At 39.8% G+C, this 19,868-nt stretch overlaps 3 protein-coding genes and 1 long non-coding RNA gene across 4 annotated transcripts; all 4 read left to right on the top strand.

Moving 5' to 3' along the window:
* The first annotated feature begins 428 nt into the window (after positions 1–428).
* Positions 429–1,989, top strand: LOC134273083 (uncharacterized). The gene is made up of 2 exons (XM_062755258.1): positions 429–489; positions 967–1,989. The coding sequence occupies exon 2, from the start codon at positions 1,242–1,244 to the stop codon at positions 1,959–1,961; it is 720 nt and encodes a 239-aa protein (XP_062611242.1). The 5' UTR covers positions 429–489; positions 967–1,241; the 3' UTR covers positions 1,962–1,989.
* On the top strand, positions 1,961–7,693 carry LOC134273094 (uncharacterized). Its single transcript, XM_062755271.1, has 2 exons — positions 1,961–7,164; positions 7,642–7,693. Exon 1 carries the CDS (start codon positions 1,961–1,963, stop codon positions 6,926–6,928), a length of 4,968 nt encoding a protein of 1,655 aa, XP_062611255.1. The 3' UTR covers positions 6,929–7,164; positions 7,642–7,693.
* A 2,357-nt stretch (positions 7,694–10,050) lies between these two features.
* On the top strand, positions 10,051–11,784 carry LOC134273082 (uncharacterized). Its single transcript, XR_009993350.1, has 3 exons — positions 10,051–10,181; positions 10,661–10,717; positions 11,321–11,784. It is a non-coding gene; the product is annotated as an uncharacterized LOC134273082 (long non-coding RNA).
* Positions 11,785–16,807: 5,023 nt separating this feature from the next.
* LOC134273093 (uncharacterized) lies at positions 16,808–18,095 on the top strand. The gene is made up of 2 exons (XM_062755270.1): positions 16,808–16,897; positions 17,316–18,095. Exons 1-2 carry the CDS (start codon positions 16,808–16,810, stop codon positions 18,093–18,095), a joined length of 870 nt encoding a protein of 289 aa, XP_062611254.1.
* The last annotated feature ends 1,773 nt before the right edge of the window (positions 18,096–19,868 follow it).

Here is a 19,868-nt window from a genome sequence, read left to right as displayed (position 1 = left end):
TCCGGAACATGACACTAATGTATCGTTGTTTCAAGTTTAATTCATGGCAACAAGGTATTGCTTTTGTACATATGTTCTAGCTAAAATAACCATGTATACGTCGCTCTTTCTAGTGGTTGTAATAAATTTTGGATTCACTTTATTTTCAACTTGTTAGAGTAGTCTCAAAAAGATCCAAAATAGGGCGTTAAGTCCACCCATTCTTTCCTGATCCTAATTGCTCTTGAAGCAATCACAACAAAAGACATATTTAGAGTTAAGCCAAATTTAATGTTGAGTATGTTAACATCAATTCATTCTTCTCCAGTTCTCTTTTATCTGTAAAGAAAAAGAAAATATTAAATGCATGGAATAAGTTATAACCCAGTTTTCCCCCCTGTGATGTTTTACGAAACATTTTACGTACGACTTACTTTTGTTTTTGTAATGTCGGCAAGAGCAGAGCACGTTGACTCACTTCATTTGCAGTGATTAATGCAGTTCCATAGTGTAAGTTGTTTACTTTAATGCTTTAATTGTGTAAACTTATGAAATAGATTGTTATTCTAGGGTGCATAGGAATGCATACTGTGTTAAGATGCACAATTTCTTGATTTGTCGGTTGGCTGACATGACCTATTTTCTGCATAGTGCGCAGATTTGTGTATTGCGATGTTTGCAATTGAAATGTTGTATATGCATACAATATCACACTATATTATGTCGATATGAATCGAATCCATCTTTTTCTATGTAATTGATGTGAAATCAAGCTTTATTTGTGTAGTAATTGAACGAAACATGATACACGTGGTTGCTAATTGATTTTAAAAGTATGGAAGCCAGTTGTGATCTTTATTGCATAAGATATTAGAAAACTATGGAAACACATTATGGTCATAATTGAAAATCCTGAATTATCTTGTCATTATTATTACAGTTTATTGGTTAATTGTAAACTGATTGTTTGTTTTGTTTTGATTTTAGCTTTTTACTAATAAAGAAATGGGATACAGTGTGTTCTAGTGAATTCGTCCCATAACAGTAAAAAGACTGGATCAGCATTCAGCACACTGCAGCGATGGATCCAGATGATCCAACACATGAGGCCATGGGTCGCCCAAAGAGAAAAACAAAACTTACCTTTGTCGGAAAGGAACTATTTGAACAAAAAGTGACAAGTTTCTGGAGCAAACAGCAAAAACTCAGAAGGAAATTGGAAGAGGAAATGAAAGAAAAAGCTTCACATTCAAAAGAGTCTTATGTTCTACAGAGAGACAGAATTTGGCAGACTGATGTTGGAGTATCGTGATCTTCATGAAGATTTCATGGCTTTCCTAGAAAGATCAAACTCAGATGAGAGCTACAGAGAAATGGCATCACAAGACTTAGTTATGCGTTCACTGGAAGACAAAGTGAATGACTTTATGCATGAATTAGATGCATCAAGGAAATCGTTTGTTGACTACAGTCAGAAACAAATCCAGGTTAAAACGGAACCAAGAGTGAGTCCTCCCCAACCAAAGGTTATTCCAGATAATACATCTGCTCGCTCCCGTAGGACTTCGCATTCATCTCGTAGTTCATCTCACAGCATCTCATTAGCTCAACAACGTATGGAAGCTGAGGAGGCAAAGGCAAAATTAGAGTACACACAGAGAGAAGCCAAACTTAGGAAGGAACAGGCATCTATTCAAGTTGATTTGGAGGTTCTTGGAGCCCAAAGAGATGCTGCAGTAGCTGAAGCCAAACTACGCGCACTGGAAAACATGCAAGATTACATATCAATCTCATCACAGTCTATAGTCGGACCAGTTCTGGAGAGGGAGGACCCTATGAAGCGAACCAGAAGATATGTTGAGGAAATTCACCAACAGCCAGTTGAGTCCACGAGGATGCTTTCTCCGTGTCGTGCACTTGATCCGTTTGAACCAAAACACAGCGAGTTTACAAGTTTTCTTCTCAAAAAAGCTATGAACTAATGATTAACAAACTAGTGAACTTTGACGATAAACCTGAGAATTTCTTGGCATGGAAAACTACTTTCAAGTCCGTAATACAGGAAGCCTCCGTATCACCGGCAGAGGAACTACTTATAAGGTGGCTGGGACCAGAATCAAGAGAACACGCAAGAAGGGTGAAGGCCACAACAACCCATAACCCAGTAAGGGGTTGTGAGGCCCTTTGGAGAAGACTTCATGAGATATACGGTTCGCCAGAATTAGTTGAGTCTGCAATACGGCTAAAATTGGCCAAATTTCCGAGGTTGGGGAACAACGACATGAAAAAGTTGTATGACTTGTCAGACCTACTTTGCGAAATAAAATCGCTAAAGGATGACCCCAAACAAGGACCTCTCTTCGCATACTTTGACACTTCTGTAGGAGTTCTTCCTATTTTACAAAAACTTACGTACAGTTTGCAGTCCAAGTGGACCACAAAGGCATCTAAATACATACTGCTACATAATGTGTCATATCCACCGTTTGAAATACATGTATTTTGTGACTTTATTGAAGAATCTGCAAGGATGCTAAATGACCCAGGATTAGTGACCAAGCCAGACAATCCTAATTATAAACCACAGCAGCAAAATCGCGGTCAGCAAGGAACCTTCTCAGTGAAGAAGACAGGTGTCACAGAAACTACAGGCTGTTCTAGTGTCCAGAAAAAGTGTCCAATTCATGGAATGGGTCACACTTTAAATGAGTGCAAGGCATTCCGAAAGAAGTCGATTCGTGAACGCAAACAGTTTCTTAGGGAACAAAATCTGTGCTATAAATGCTGCGAATCTGACACTCATGTATTCAAATCTTGTAATGTAAGTGTTAAATGTACAGAGTGCGGAAGTGTGCATCACCCCACAGCCCTCCACAGGCCTCCAGACAGCCAGGCAACCCCTGAGCAGAATGGCGGGGAGCGCATTCTCAAAGGAGGAGAACAGATTCTATCAAAATGTACCGCCGTATGCGGAGCCCATTTCCAAGGACGCTCATGTGCGAAAGCGGTCCTAGTGAACGTCTATCCGAAGAATGACCCGAAGAAGTGCTTGACTCTATATGCACTAATAGACGATCAGAGCAATGCTACCCTTGCAAAGCCTGAACTCTTTGACTTTATGGGTGTACCAAATTCCCAAGCCCATTTCTTCACACTAACATCCTGTGCCGGACGTGTACAGAAAAGCGGTCGACGGATATCTAACCTAATGGTTGCGACAATGGATGGGTCTGTGGTAATGGAGATGCCAACAATCACCGAATGTGACGAGATCCCTAACGAAAAACATGAAATACCCACCTTCGAGGTAATAAAACACCATGCGCATCTGAAGGACTTACCTCTACCACCCATAGATCCGTGCGCTGAGATTTTGGTTTTAATAGGTAGAGATCTTTTGGAAGCTCATCATGTTCAATCTCAGAGACTAGGACCAAAGAACTCACCTTTCGCTCTACAGCTTAGACTGGGTTGGGTTGTGATTGGAGACGTATGTCTCAACAGGGCACACAGGCCTTCAAACGTTAGTGTTTATAAGACAAATGTTATAACTAGTGAAAGGCAGTCCATTTTCCAACCATGTCCGAACAAGTTTCATCTCACTGAGGACGACACATCTAACCATGAGGACATTGGAGCCCATGTCTTCAAAAGAAAAGCAGATGATGATCAGGTCGACCTGTCTCTTGAAGATCATCAGTTTATTAAAATCATGGATGAAGGCTTTGTGAAAGATGAGGATGGACGTTGGAAGGCTCCACTTCCCTTTAGATCTCCAAGACCTCAGCTGCAGAATAACAGACTTCAAGCCCTGAAACGTGCACAGGTGTTGGACAGTGATCTGAAAAGGAATCCTATTAAGAGAGAACACATGATTACCTTCATGAAATCTATCACAGAGAGTGGTGCATTAGAGGTCGCTCCACCAGTTCCAACAGGAAAAGAGTGTTGGTTTTTGCCTCTTTTCGGAGTGTACCATCCCAGGAAACCAGACAGGATACGTGGAGTGTTTGATTCTTCGGTGAAGTTTGAGGGTCTATCCCTTAACAATGTGCTTCTCTCAGGACCAAATATGACCAATGACTTATTAGGTGTTCTGTTGAGATTCCGCATGAACAAAGTCGCTATCATGGCAGACATTGAGAAAATGTTCTATTCATTCCTCGTAAGAGAAGAAGATAGAGACTTCTTGAGGTTCTTTTGGTATAAGAACAATGACACAGAGGAAGATTTAATGGAGTATCGGATGAAGGTTCACGTGTTTGGAAACACACCATCCCCAGCCGTCGCAACCTACGGTCTAAGAAAAACTGTAGAAGATCAGGACGAAGATGTAAGAAAATATGTGATCAGGAATTTCTACGTGGACGACGGACTTATCTCCTTACCTACAAGTGCCGAAGCTATTGACCTTTTAAGGAGAACTCAAAGTGCATTAAAGAAAGCTAACATTAGACTGCATAAGATCGTATCCAATGATGTGGAAGTCATGGAAGCTTTCCCGTCAGAGGACTTGGAAAAGAACTTAATGGCACTGGACATCGGATCAGACGACTTACCTGTCCAGCAAAGTCTAGGTCTGGCATGGGATATAAATGCGGACAGCTTCACCTACAACACACACATTCCAGTAAAACCATTCACAAAGAGAGGACTGCTTTCTGTCATCAACAGCTTGTTTGATCCTCTTGGCTTCATTGCGCCCATTGTGATACATGGCAGGATCCTGTACAGAGAGATGGGTGAGCATAACAGCAGCTGGGATGATCCGCTTCCTGAAGGTCGGGAGAAAGAGTGGCTAGAATGGAAAGACTCCCTTCACAGTCTAGAAGGTTTACACATTCCGAGAATGTTCACTCCACTTTCCTTAAGCTGTGCTGATTTGAAGGAATTACATGTCTTTTCTGACGCTTCTGAGAAGGCGATATCAGCTGTGGTATACTTGCGAACGGTAAGCAGTTCAGGTGACATTCAGGTTGGATTCGTCATCGGAAAGTCGAAGATAGCTCCACTTCAGTCCACAACAATTCCACGTCTTGAACTATGTGCAGCTGTTTTAGGCACAGAATTAGCCCAGATTGTGATTAGACACTTAGATATTGACCCAGATTCTGCTAATTACTATACAGACAGCAAAGTGGTGCTAGGGTACCTGAACAATCAGACTCGCAGATTCTATAACTACGTCTCTAATCGGGTTAGTGTCATACACAGAAGATCTAAACCTCAGCAGTGGAGTTTTGTACCAACTTCACAAAATCCAGCAGACATAGGAACTAGATGTTTGACATCTGTGGAGCAGCTAGCTGAGAGTGATTGGCTTCGAGGACTGCCTCTACTAAGGTCTCCTCAACCCGATGAAGAAATGCTTACCTTTCCATTGATTTCTCCGGACATGGACAAAGAGATACGCCCAGAAGTCAGTGTGAAGAAAACTGAAATACACACACCATTGGTGACACGATTTGAACACTTCTCCACTTGGAAAAGTTTAGTTCGAGCCATTACAAATCTGAAGAAAATCTGCAAGTTGAGAAAAGGAAACATCAACTTACCATCACAAAGTGTCAAGGACACTCAGGAAGTAGAACTTTTCATCATACGGACAGTCCAAGCTTTCTTCTATGAGGAAGAAATCAAACTGATCAGAGACAATAAATCGTTGCCCTCATCGAGCAGCATCTTGAATTTACATCCGTTCATAGATGACCAGGACATCTTGCGTGTTGGGGGACGTCTCAACCAAGCTCCTTTATCCTTTGATGAGAAGAATCCCATCATCTTGCCCGCAAAGTCTCATGTTGCAAAACTTATTGTGACTCATTTACATGAGAAAGTGTACCACCAAGGGAGGCTTATTACAGAGGGCAAAGTGAGATCAAGTGGTTTTTGGATTGTTGGATGCAAGAAACTGGTCAATTCTATCATACACAAGTGTGTTGTGTGTAAGAAACTTAGAGGGAAGTTGGAGTGTCAGCGCATGAGTGACTTACCTGCAGACCGGGTCACACCAGGACCACCTTTCTCTGCCATAGGAGTCGATGTTTTTGGCCCGTGGTCTGTAGTCGCACGCAAGACTAGAGGAGGATTATCACACAGCAAGAGATGGGCTGTTCTCTTTTCCTGCCTAACTTCGAGAGCTATCCACATAGAGGTGATAGGAGAGATGAGTGCCTCATCATTCATAAACGCATTACGACGTTTTGTTTCCTTGCGTGGTCCGGTCAAGGAAATACGGTCTGATAGAGGGACTAACTTTGTAGGTGCTCTAGACGTCATTCAGGCAGAGGCAATATATACAGAAAAGGGACCACTTAAAGATTACCTGCATGACAACAAAATAACATGGACATTCAACCCACCCCATGCTTCGCACAGAGGAGGTTCTTGGGAGCGAATGATCGGGATCTCTAGGAAGATACTTGATTCCATGTTACTTAACCCTACTGTGAAGCAGTTATCCCATGAAGTACTGTGTACTTTCATGTGTGAGGTGTGCGCTATTGTGAACTCTAGACCAATCTGTTCTGTGTCGTGTGATCCTGACAATCCGTACGTCATTAGTCCGTCAATGCTACTTACCCAGAAAAGTTTCCCTGACATTCTTCTGAAAGATTCATCAGACATCAAGGAAATATATAAAGCGCAGTGGAAACATGTGCAACATCTTTCTGATACTTTCTGGAAGAGATGGAAGGATGGATATTTGCAACATCTCCAGCGTAGGACAAAGTGGCAGTCTGAACATCTGGACATAAAAGTAGGGGATGTGGTACTGTTACGTGAAAAGGAGTTACACCGTGGACAGTGGCCTATGGGTCTAATCGTTCAAGTTTTCAAGAGTGATAGTGACCAGAAAGTGAGAACTGTTCAAGTTCGTGTTGTCAGAGATGGCAAGGACACTACATACATTAGACCAATTACAGAGTTGGTACTGTTAATTGATTGACTTGAACTGAATTGTTCATTCTTACAGTCATCTATGATGTAACTTGATATTTGTTTGTTTTTTTTTTTTTTTTATGTGTTGTATGTTTGAGTTAAGTAATATCCTTAGGATATTAGGCGGGGAGTGTGATGTTTTACGAAACATTTTACGTACGACTTACTTTTGTTTTTGTAATGTCGGCAAGAGCAGAGCACGTTGTCTCACTTCATTTGCAGTGATTAATGCAGTTCCATAGTGTAAGTTGTTTACTTTAATGCTTTAATTGTGTAAACTTATGAAATAGATTGTTATTCTAGGGTGCATAGGAATGCATACTGTGTTAAGATGCACAATTTCTTGATTTGTCGGTTGGCTGACATGACCTATTTTCTGCATAGTGCGCAGATTTGTGTATTGCGATGTTTGCAATTGAAATGTTGTATATGCATACAATATCACACTATATTATGTCGATATGAATCGAATCCATCTTTTTCTATGTAATTGATGTGAAATCAAGCTTTATTTGTGTAGTAATTGAACGAAACATGATACACGTGGTTGCTAATTGATTTTAAAAGTATGGAAGCCAGTTGTGATCTTTATTGCATAAGATATTAGAAAACTATGGAAACACATTATGGTCATAATTGAAAATCCTGAATTATCTTGTCATTATTATTACAGTTTATTGGTTAATTGTAAACTGATTGTTTGTTTTGTTTTGATTTTAGCTTTTTACTAATAAAGAAATGGGATACAGTGTGTTCTAGTGAATTCGTCCCATAACACCCCCTGAACATTATTATTATCCAATCCTGGTTGATTCCCTGTAGAACTTAAATATAAATACTAGATAACTATAATTAATTTTTTAGTATTCATAACCATGATCTTTTAAACTATTTTTTTCACTATATTCTCAGATATCTACCTTGTCTCTTATCTAAAATTCATTAAATAGCATTGATTTGTGGGTGAACTCGGAAAAAAATATGTGTTTGTACATACTGATACCCCATATGCCAGCTTATGGTTAAAGTTTCCCTAGTGCAAGTCAAACTCCAAGGTCAAGGTCAAAGGTCAAAATTGTTGACATCCAAGGAAGGACTTGTCACAAAGAATAAATCTGTGAAATATGAAAGCCCTACTACTATCAGCTTAAAAGTTATGATCAAAGTTTAAGTTTTTTAACACTGGGTTAAACTAGAATTTCAAGGTCAAATATTTTAATTTATACCCATTGAAAGGTCTTGTCACAGTAAATATACAAGTGAAGTATGAAAGCCCTTGCACCAACTGTTCAAAAGTTAAGGCCAAGATTCAAGTTATGAAACTTTCATAAAAGTGAGTCATTCTCCAAGTTCAATTCAAAAGGTTAATTTGATGTACCAGTACACAAGTATTGTCACAATGAATAACCAGGTCTGTGAAATATGAAGGCCATACTTTTACCCACTAAAATGATACGGCCAATGTGAAAAGATTTTGCAGACAGACAGACAGGGTAAAAGCTATATAGATGACATGTACCCCAGAATCTTTGATTACAGGAGTATAAAACTTATTCCTCATTGTCGTGAACTTAGTCTTTTTGCTTTCAACTTTGGAGCATTATATAGATTTTCAATTAATCAACGCATTTTCACTTTATGATTAATTAATAAAGCTGCGCCTTTACATCTGATCCACTACACTGGGGCAATATGAATTTCATAGTTTTAGTAGGACTCAATGCTTATTAAAATTTTGCTCACAATTTGCTTGATGTTCAATTAAAACTAGAAATATGTCTATAGGACATGAATGCCCCGCCGAGGATGTATAAGTAAAGCAACATGAAAATTTGTATGTGTATAAAATTTGATCAGAATATCTTGAATAGTGATGCAGCTGAAATGCTTGTTTGGAAAATATAGGTCAGATCAAGCATCCGAAGCAAGTCTGGTAGTGTCCATCCCTAGATGCATCATCAATGCAAGTTTGGTTTGGGCAGGACTTATAGATACTTGGGAATGAAAATATAGGTCAGATCCAGCATCTGAAGCAAGTCTAGTAGTGTCCATCCCTAGATGCATCATCCATGCAAGTTTGGTTCAAGTAGGACTTATAGTTACTTGGGAATGAAAATATAGGTCAGATCCAGCATTCGAAGCAAGTCTGGTAGTGTCCATCCCTAGATGCATCATCCATGCAAGTTTGGTTCAGCAGGGCTTATAGTTACTTGGGAATGAAAATATAGGTCACATCCAGCATCTGAAGCAAGTCTGGTAGTGTTCATCCCTAGATGCATCATCCATGCAAGTTTGGTTCAGGCAGGGCTTATAGTTTCTTGGGAATGAAAATATAGGTCAGATCCAGAATCCGAAGCAAGTCTGGTAGTGTCCATCCCTAGATGCATCATCCATGCAAGTTTGGTTTGGGCTGGACTTATAGTTACTTGGGAATGAAAATAAAGGTCAGATCCAGCATCCGTTTCAAGTCTGGTAGTGACCATCACTAGATGCATCATTCATGCAAGTTTGGTTCAGGTAGGACTTATAGTTACTTAGGAATGAAAATAAAGGTCAGATCCATCATCCTAAGCAAGTCTGGAAGTGTCCATATCTAGATGCATCATCCATGCAAGTTTGGTTCAGGTAGGGCTTATAGTTACTTGGGAATGAAAATATAGGTCAGATCCAGCATCCAAAGCAAGTCTGGTAGTGTCCATCCCTAGATGTATCATCCATGCAAGTTTGGTTCAGGCAGGGCTTATACAGTGCTGCTATCCCACAAGTTGACATGGGATGGGATCGGATAGGATTCGGGATTGAGGATTCACGATAGAAACATATAGAAGTTAATCCAATCCTATCCTATCCTATCCTATCCTGTATCCTACAGCCAATCAGATTCGAGCAAAGGTTCATTCATATTTCAGAATAAATAACAAAAACGAAATACGATATATAATGTTTACAAAAGAAATATTTATAAAATTTCAATAGAAAATAAAACATTCTTTTCTCTAAACACAGATTTACATTATAAACTTCGAGTAACACGGCGTACGATCTAGCCGTGAACGATCACCGGAAGCATTTAGGTATGTAAACAACGAGGAGCCAAGGCATCGAAAGACCGTATTTCTTCAGCTTGCTTGGATGATTTAACCGATTCTTACTTGTTTAAAAGTGTTCTAACATGTTTTCTGTTAAATATGCTGTGTTTGTTTGGATAATTCCACAGGAACCGTCAACAGCGGACTTGAATAGATGATGTGCGAGTTCATGTAAGTATACTACACACTGTACTGTACACTGTACATGTTTGCAGTTTTATACTTATTTATCCCTCTAAACAATGTTGTCGTGTCTTAAAATATAAACATTTTATTCTATTTAATATAAACAAAAAATAGGTGCGGAAAAAAGAAGTAGTGTAGACAGAAGGGGGGATAAAATATTTACAAATACCCCCATTACTCTGTCATATGATTCAATTAGCTATCAATGAGCTCTAAGACTAAAACAATCATATGTATTATGCCTTAATCAGTTTACTAATCTTATTATTTCCTTAATTCTTTCATTTCAGTGTAACTTATAATGAATTAATGTAGAATCATCATGACCATTTCTACATGTTCTAATGCTACTGCTGAAATGTTTAATAAGCTCACTCAGCAGTGCACTTACATATTGTACATGTATGTATGATGTATTGTGAGTTATGAAACATAAGTTAATCTTTTAATATTCATCATTACAGTGATGGATTTGCCTGCACTCATGCGTCATCACGGTATAAAGGATTTTAATCTAAAAAGTATGTATGATTTTATTTTTATCATGTATTTTTTAATGGTCATTCAACTACATAAACATCATTAGCTGCTTTGAGGTGACATGTCTGCAGTTTCTCGGAACAAGTGATTTTCTTCTTTCAAAAATCTTGAGAGTTAAACTGAAAGAAATGTTGAATTTTTCTGGTCATCATGTTGCTGTTACATAGATATTTTCTTCTTCTTTTACATATTCAAATTTCAAGACCAAAAAAAAAAAAAAAAAAAAGAAAGCCAAGAAAAAACATTAAATAGATAAATACAAAGAGAAAATAGAGAAAAGTCACTAAAACAAATGTATTCATACTTGTTAGCAAGTTGACAAGATAAAATGAATTATAATGTACAAGTAAATTATCTAAAATAAATTTTTTTTCTTAATTTTATATGACTGAGGTTGCAGTATAAGATTTTATTTTTCATGATTTCTAAATGCATTATTTTTTTAGAGAAAAAGGTGAAATGAAAGCCAATTGTACATGAAATGTGAAAGATAATCACAATCAAAAACATTTTAAATTTGTATGAAATGTGTATGACAAAATTTACAATCTACATGTCTATAATTATGTGATTTTTTTTTTCAGGAAACCCTGCAGATTTGCAGCTGTGCAGAATGCAGTTCATGCCATATGCTGTTAGAGTAAATGATGAAAGATGTTCAAACCAGTGTCAAAGATTCCTAAGACTGAAATCATAGTGCTTTTATTAAGGAGATCAGTGTATGTTTTCTGTGCATTGTTGACATTTGTGGAACTGTTCAGTTTATGACCATCTCTCTGACAATAACTCTGACATTTGAATTTCAATTTGAGCGTCGAATAAGAAAGTCAAATTAAATGCATGTAAAACATTATACTACGGTAATAAAAACATTGATAAACTTAAATTTAAACAAAGTTCATGTACATGTATCTGTGATATTTGAATTAAAATTCATAAATGCTGTACATGGATACTTTTAATGACTTTGTCTCATGGTAATGGAATATTCAATTGTTAAACATTGTTGAGGAATCACCTTGAATAAAAATGTTGTGTACTTGATAAAGTTTTTTTTCTCATTTAAACACTGATAATTTTAAGATCAAATGTCAAGGACAAATAAAAGGTTTACTCAAGAATGTGTTATACATACTGTGAATTCTTATGCATGTTTATAAGATCTAAGAAACATGTGTGAAGCATTTTAATATTTTTCAATTAGACACTGATTAAGATTCAACATCCAATGCCAAGGTCAAATACAAACTTGCTTTACTCAAGAATGAGTTATAAATACTGTGAATTCTGAATTTCCCTTGCATGTTTTATAAGATCTTAGGAACATGTGTGACCTCACTACAATATTTATTAATATTATACTTTCATGTAAATTACTTGAATCTGATTCGTCGAGAAACATTTGATAAAAAACACTACTACCCGCTGAATAATGAAGCCATGCCCTCCTGCGTAGCAACAGTCAACATTGCTTGACGACGGGTGGTATTACAAAAAATAGTGACTGCTTGGAATTTATGCATGCACGGTTCACTGTAATATGTATTTGTATAAAACATTCAGTATAATATAATAAATATTGCATGTAGTTGAGTGTAACATTAAAGATTTTCAACCCTCGAAAACCATTGTAAACCTCGGCTGCGCCTCGGTTAACAATGGTTTTCTTGGGGTGAAAATTTTCAATGTTACGCTCAACTACATGCAATATTTATCATATTTATATAGTGTCAATCTGTCAACCAATATCAAATTTAGAAAATATATTCTATTAAACATAAATTATTAAATTTTCACACATAAATCAAAATAGGAAATTGAAATACATTTACAAGTACGGCACTGAGCTGACCATAAACTGAGAAGAAACTGAAGTTAAATGAAAAAAACAAACATTTCGATCATCTTGAATTTTATTTAGCAACTATATATTTTGCATGTTTGAAAAATATCACATACGACAGATGATGAACTGAAATTTAAAAAAAAAGAATAAATTATGAATTTAAATAAAAAAATCATACATTTAATATTTGATATTATAAGACAATTTCACATTTAAAATGTTTAATATGTGAAAATCAAAATATTCTAGATCTACATTTTGAGTTTGTCTGTTTGGTTTATGGTCTAGTCAGATCTTCTTTTTGAGAATTGCATACAGAAAAAAACGCTATTATGTAGGCACAGTTAGACTATAGATACATGTACCGGTACATGCATGTTATTTTCATGGTGCTCAGTTTAGAAAAAAATATATACTTCAACATTTTTACCGTATAGGCCTATGATTTTTATTAAAAATAATTAATTAAAATGCCTCGGAAGCAAGTCGCGATCCCGGGTCTCCCGATCATTGTTAGTAGGAAAATTAAAACACTAAGTATATTTTTTTTCTCTAATTCTTCTGGCTGCCCAATTTCTTTACATATGTTCGCAAAATCAGTACTTGTCCACGTGTAATTACGACCTGTTTGTTAACATTTATTTTTAACATGGCAATGATAATCGTAAATTTAATTTGTGCGGCGAGTCAGGAATTATGGAATGCCGATCTCGATTATTTTTTTTTCCATTAAAATTTATAACATTTAAATGAATACCATAACTATGTCTGATTTTTTTCCTGGTAATTCCTTTTTTTTCATTTTGTCAAATTAATTCCTAAATATTAAAAAACTGAGAGTTGCAGGATAGGATAGGATAGGATTAGACTGAAATCATAGGATAGGATTGTGGATGCAGGATTCACGATAGGATAGGATAGAATTGTCAACTTATAGGATAGCAGCACTGTAGTTACACTGTACTTGGGAATGAAAATATAGGTCAGATCCAGCATCCGAAGCAAGTCCGGTAGTGTCCATCCCTAGATGCATCATCCATGCAAGTTTGATTCGGGCAGGTCTTATAGTTACTTGGGAATGAAAATATAGGTCAAATCCAGCATCAAAAACAAGTCTGGTAGTGTCCATCCCTAGATGCATCATCCATGCAAGTTTGGATCAGGTAGGGCTTATAGTTTCTTTGGAATGGAAATGTAGGTCAGATCCAGCATCCGAAGGAAGCAAGTCTGGTAGTGTCCATCCTTAGATGCATCACCCATGCAAGTTTGCTCCAAGTAGGGCTTATAATTCCTTAGGAATGGACCTGCTCCAAAAACGTAAATCTGGTCACTCATCTGGAAAATGTAGGTCAGATCCAGCATTCGAAGCAAGTCTGGTAGTGTTCATCCCGAGATGAATCATACATGCAAGTTTGTATCTACATGTGAAGTTTGATAAATCCATTTTGAATGGTATGTTTAAAACTGAGCTAACACTAATTTAACAAAAGTGAGGTCAAGGTCAAAGGAAAGGTCAAGGTAAAAAAAATGTTGATGCAGTTGCATAGCTCTCATCAATATCTATCAGCATATGAAGTTTGTTGAAAATATCTTGGATGGTTTCTTTGAAACTTAGCTTTGAGCAGAGCTAAACACAAAGTGTGACGGAAGGACAGAAGGACGGACGGACGGAAGGACGGAAGACGGACATTACAAACACTATATGCCCTGGCCATATTCATGGCGGGGCATAAAAATACAATTTTGAATATTTTTGATGGATTAACTCCCCCCTTAGGTTGGGTGGTGGTGGTGGGGGGGGGGAGAGAAGGCTGTAAATGCTAAAATTTTTACCAATCAGAGTACAGTGTATGACTATGGACAACAAGAAACCCAAGGGCCTTGAATCGCTCTTTTGATAAATTGTACAATCTATCACTAGTATTTGAAGCCTCTTAGTTTATAAGACCCAAAATACATCAACCAAGAAAGTTTGATGATTCTTAGCCAGATCGGACTGAAGATATTTCAATAGAACTATAAAATACCATAAGTACGTCATGGTGACCTACTTTTTGGTCGACATTCTGCAAAAACCCAGGATGCCTCAACTGACAAAGTTAAACAATTCTAGGCCAATTAATATAAAGTTCTTTTGGTTTTATTTTCCTGATTATCTCCCCTTGTACAAGGATCCAAACCCTAGTATAAATGGTAGCCCTTGGGCCAAGGATGCCCTGTGACAAATTTGACAATGATTGTCCAAGGGGATCTTGAGTTATGGCCCACATTTTAAAAAGTTTATGCACACTGCACAAATGGCCATAGCATTAGCTCTTTGAGCCTTTGGCTTAGAAGAGCTAAAACAGTATACATGTACACCTATTTACTGGCTATGAGGACAATAGCTAGTTTATCTTCCCCCAAGACAGCAACCATTCCCCAAGATGCAGCCAAGGGAAATAGTTTGCTGTCGAGGGAGATGATAAACAAGCTATTTTCCGGATAGTAAGTAAATTGGTGTTTTATTATGGCACCTGATCCCACCTCTGATGTTTCGGGGGTCCGTGTTTGCTCTGCTCTTATTTTGTATTGTTTTATGGTTTTTGTGATTGAATACTGTTCGTTATCTCCATATCCTTCTATTATACTGAAGCTGACTTAGCTTATATGTAAGGTCCGATCTGGATAAAACCAGAAGAGTTACGAAATGAAAAATTGACTTACCTTCTGCATTAATCTTTAGCTTGGCAAGGGCCAATCTGTTTTTGTGTGTGTTCCAAGTGTATACTTTTTGTCCTTGAGGTTAAAAAAAATATATGTAAAAAAAAATAGACGACTTTCACATTAAATTTTACAAAAGTTATTCTCCTTTGCGGGGTCAATCCGGCGTAAGGCCCCGTTTTCCTTCTGTAAACTTACCAAATTTATTGGTCAGTATCTAAAAATAAATTCTGTAATGAATATGTTCATTAATTAAGATTTTCATGTTGCCCCAAACTTTGGCAATACAGGTACAGATCTAAATTGTCAAATAAAGTTTGAAGATTGAAAATAATAACAGGTAACTTACAAAGTGGGAAAAATGAGAGTTACGCCAACAAGAGGAGATAACTCTTAGTAGTATGAAATTCGTCAAACTCAATTGCATTTCAAATTTTACATGAAAAGTTTCAACTTCAAGTTACATGTAGTATTTGCAAGTCTAAAAGCAATATGATCAGAAAATCTTATTCCTTTTTAAAAGTATTACCATATTCAAGATTATACTGGTTAAACTTTGAGAATCTGTTTTTAAGTCCATTCTAGGCATTTAGGTGTTAACAAAGAAGAGCCTCAGTCACCATCCTGGAATGCATATCTAAAATTACATAAAAATTCACAATCTCAAACACAATTTATATTCATAAGGATGAAAAAAGGCAGATATGTAAAAATAAAACTGTTACACCATTATGGCCTTAAAGATAATAATTTCCTTTACCATGTAATGTGATGTTTTAAATACTGTAAAAAGAAATAAATTCAGTGAGTGGAACTTTACATAAACTTGTTGTTGTTTCTTTTTTTCTTTTTTTTTTGCATTTTATTTTTTTAGGTTAAAAAACATTTTAAATAAATACTTAATTGTTTTTACAGTATTTTAACTTCACCTGCATTTTGATATAACATTTTGATGGATACACCCGGGTGCTGACCAAGACAGCTCACTCCTCAACATGGTCAATATTTTCTGTTTTTGGTAACCCAAGTCTCCATAATACACATAATACTGTAGTATCTGTGCGACTGTCCCGTGGTACGACCTACTGACAAGGTGACGTCAGATGGCGGGACAGTCGCACGGATCTCTTTTTCCATGACGATGGCGAAGAGACAAGACGTGACAGGCAGTCGGTGAGTCTTACCCCCGGGCCAGGACCCACCCCGGATTACAGTTATATATTGTAATATCTCTTAATAAACCGTTTGTACCATTACCTTGGGGTTTACTTAACTGGCGCCCAATTCGCGGGGCCCGGTGCTATAGATTCCCGTACTTCTGTCAAAGTTAGGGGGTTTTTTTGGCCATCACCCCAGCCGCCATTTTTGTTGCTGAATGCGCGGGTGATTTTTGTACTTTTTTTTCCAATCGAATTTTGATTTGAATCAACTGTAATTAATTTGTATCTGCATTTATAGAAAGTGATTATTATTGCTTTGATTTATTTGACATTTACTTCGTGCATTTTCACATTGTATGGATATGTCTTTGGAGGAAGCCGCATCGGCCTTGGGTCTGGGAAGTATCCCGGCGGTCACGCGGGCAAATGTCATTCCTCACACCCCGGGTAGGGTGGGGGGATACCCCAGGGAAGGGGGTTATTCACCTTATGTATATAGCGGGAACTTTACATCCCGTCACACATCTCCATTTGCTCAGTTAATGTCAGGCCGTTTGGGAGGGGGGTTGCCCTGGGGGGGGGGTCCCCCTGAACTTACGCCCGGTCTGAACTCGAGCATTCCCAGGGGGGAGGAGAGTGTGTCATGGAGAGAGGTACGGTTTTCCCAGCCCCAATTTAGCTCACCAGGGATGATGTCCACTGATTCCATGGAGTCCTCTTTAGGTAGCCTGTGTAGGTGTAGCTCACCTGGCAGCACTGTGGGTAGTACCCCACCTAAGTATGAATGCAGTGAGGTTCCTTGGACTTCCGGTATTGAACCGTATTCTTAAGGTCATGTGCGTCCGGCTAGTAGCCAGCCTGTCCTTGTAGGAGACACAGCTAACCTGGGGGGGTCCTGCCACTAGGGGAATCCGACCAAGCCGCTTAAGTGGGGGTGTACACCCCACTCCTGACCCCGCCCTTCCACCCTACACACCATTTGAGGATCGACAGCCTGAGAGGCCCATGTGGCCTGAACCGCTCACCTACAAATGCGATTGGATGAACGAGAGGCCTATGAGGCCTGCACCACTTACCTCCAAACACGACCAACAGTCTCAGAGGCCTATGAGGCCTGAACAGCTCATTTCTGAGTTTGATCCTGTTTGTGCTATAGAGCTCACCTGGAACCCTACGACTGCACAGACTCAGCCTAAACCTGCAGACTTTAGTGTGCCCTTTCTCCCCGGGGATGATTTGCAACCCCGGACCTCCATGTCTCACACAATGCCTGCCCCAGTCCCTATAAATGCCAGAGTGTCCCCTGTGTTGATGCAGTCGGAATCGCCAAGCAACCTAGCCTCGTGGCCTTTGGATACCGGCATGACTGCTGCCAGACACCAGCCTGCATCAGTATACGCAACCTCTACAAGCACACTTTACCAAGTGCCCCCATCTGCTCACATCAACCATGGGGGTGGGCATGCCCAACCCCCAATCCTGGATCCATCCCAGTCTGTGCTGTACCGTGGTGAGAATACCCCGGCCACATCCCCGAGTATACCTTTGCCCAGTGCCTTGCATCACCAGGGTATCCCTGCATCTATACATGTAGCTCCGCCTATACTGACGCCCCACCCTGCCATTTTAGAATGGAGGGGGAGAGAATAGCGCATGTGCAGCCAAACATGTATGATACAGCCCGGCCGGGATACTCTGTCTATCAGACAGTCCCGGCAAACCCAGCCTGTAACTTAAGTGCACTGACGCAGTATGGCTCACCTGGATACCACAGTACCACGCCATACACAGGAAGGTCAGCCTTGGGAAGCAAGCCTAGGTACAAGGACCTCCGGTATGATGACAAAACCAGTTGGAAGGCATTTTTGCACAAATTTATCAGGTTGTCTCGCAGTCAGCTGTGGACTGAGGAAGATCAACACGACCAGTTCTGTTTTTCCCTTGAAGGGGTAGCAAGTAAATATTACACCTTGCTGTTAGAAACGTCTACCCTGCTCCCTCTAGGTGAGATTCTGCAGAGGTTTGAGAAGCGTTTTGGCTCCTCTGCTCCTGATCTGACGCACCAACTCAATTTCCAGTCGGCTAGCCAGAATCCTGGAGAGGCCCTTCGACAGTGGGCAGACCGGGTGCTGACCTTGGCGACCAAGGCCTTCCCGTGTGTTCCCGACGTGCACACTCATGCTATCCCCAAGCTGTGTTATGGAGCCGAGGACAGGGACGCAGGCCTTTATGCCCTTGATGGGCACCCTCGGACTGTGGAGGAAGCTGTAGAGAGGATGCAATACTTCCAGCACTCCCGGTTACACCGGTCTAAGACCAAGAAAGAGGTGCGAAAATTGATCCCAGGTGATGAGCAGGACAATCAGGAGAAAGTGAGTGTCGCTACTGCAGGGGAGGAGCTGTGGAAGCCCTCCGCAGTAGGATGGAAAAGTTGGAGCAAGCTGTTAAGCAGAAAGGATCTGCCCCCCCCCTCTCAAGACCGGAGAGGACGGGTACCCCGCCACCCCGTTCGGCAGAGCGTGACCAGAAACCCCCGGTTTGTTTTAAGGGCCCAGATCAACAGTCGGCTTTTGATGGTTTAAAGGGGCCCTCACATCTCCGCCAGTCTTGGCCCTGCCAATTCCCGAGGGAGAGTTCATACTTGACACTGACGCTTCCAATGAGGCCATAGGGGCAGAGCTCTCACAGATACAGGATGTCCAGGAGAGACCCATATCTTATGGAAGCCTCAGTCTATCCCCAGAGCAGCGCAAATACTGCACGACCCGGAAGGAGCTGTTAGCAGTTATCCGTTTCACTTGACTGTTCCACCATTACTTGCTGGGGAGGAGATTTATTGTCAGGACTGACCCTCATAGCCTTATTTGGTTGTTAAACTTTAGGAACCCGCAAGACAAACTCGCCAGATGGATGGAGGAACTTAGTCAGTACGACATGGAGATTCAGCACCGCCCTGGGTGACGCCGTGTTAATGCAAACGCCCTGTCTAGGTTGCCTTCCAGTGCCCTCTGTGCCGGATCAGATGTCACTATACATCCTAGTTACCTGCCTTGTGGAGGATGCCCAAAATGTGTTAAGGCCCACCAATCTTGGAACGCCTTTGCCGGGGAAGTGGACAATGTTGCACCCTTAGCTAGTCCCGGAAGTTGGACGAAAACGCCCAGTTCGGAGGTGGAAGCTGTAGAGGAGTCAGTTTTAGACCCAGAGGGCAACACCAGTGATTCGCCCTCTCCTCCTGGACCAGCACAGCCTTCTGTTAGTGAGGTGGCCTTCGGTTATGTTTCTGGGGAATTGCTGGGTCGTATTGGTCGCTTTGTTCCCCCAGAGGTGGACTTCGATGATGATGAGTCAGTGGATGGCCCCCTCCGGACCCAGGTTCGTCTCACGAGACATCCCCACTTTGTGGCAGTAGTAGGCATACCC

This window comes from Saccostrea cucullata, unplaced genomic scaffold (genome assembly GCF_032062105.1).
Source record: "Saccostrea cucullata isolate Sc308-1 unplaced genomic scaffold, CSIRO_AGI_Scuc_v1 ctg1156, whole genome shotgun sequence".
Classification (NCBI taxonomy): Eukaryota; Metazoa; Mollusca; class Bivalvia; order Ostreida; family Ostreidae; genus Saccostrea; species Saccostrea cuccullata.
Note: the sequence above shows the minus strand (reverse complement) of the source record. Positions and strands in the feature narration are given on the sequence as shown.

Excerpts from the sequence above, each read along its gene's own strand:
- LOC134273093 (XM_062755270.1), top strand. The coding sequence starts at position 16,808 with ATGTCTTTGGAGGAAGCCGCATCGGCCTTGGGTCTGGGAAGTATCCCG. Across the intron at positions 16,898-17,315 it reads TTCCTCACACCCCGGGTAGG|GAGACACAGCTAACCTGGGG; the intron begins GTGGGGGGATAC and ends CTGTCCTTGTAG.
- LOC134273094 (XM_062755271.1), top strand. The coding sequence starts at position 1,961 with ATGATTAACAAACTAGTGAACTTTGACGATAAACCTGAGAATTTCTTG.
- LOC134273083 (XM_062755258.1), top strand. The coding sequence starts at position 1,242 with ATGTTCTACAGAGAGACAGAATTTGGCAGACTGATGTTGGAGTATCGT.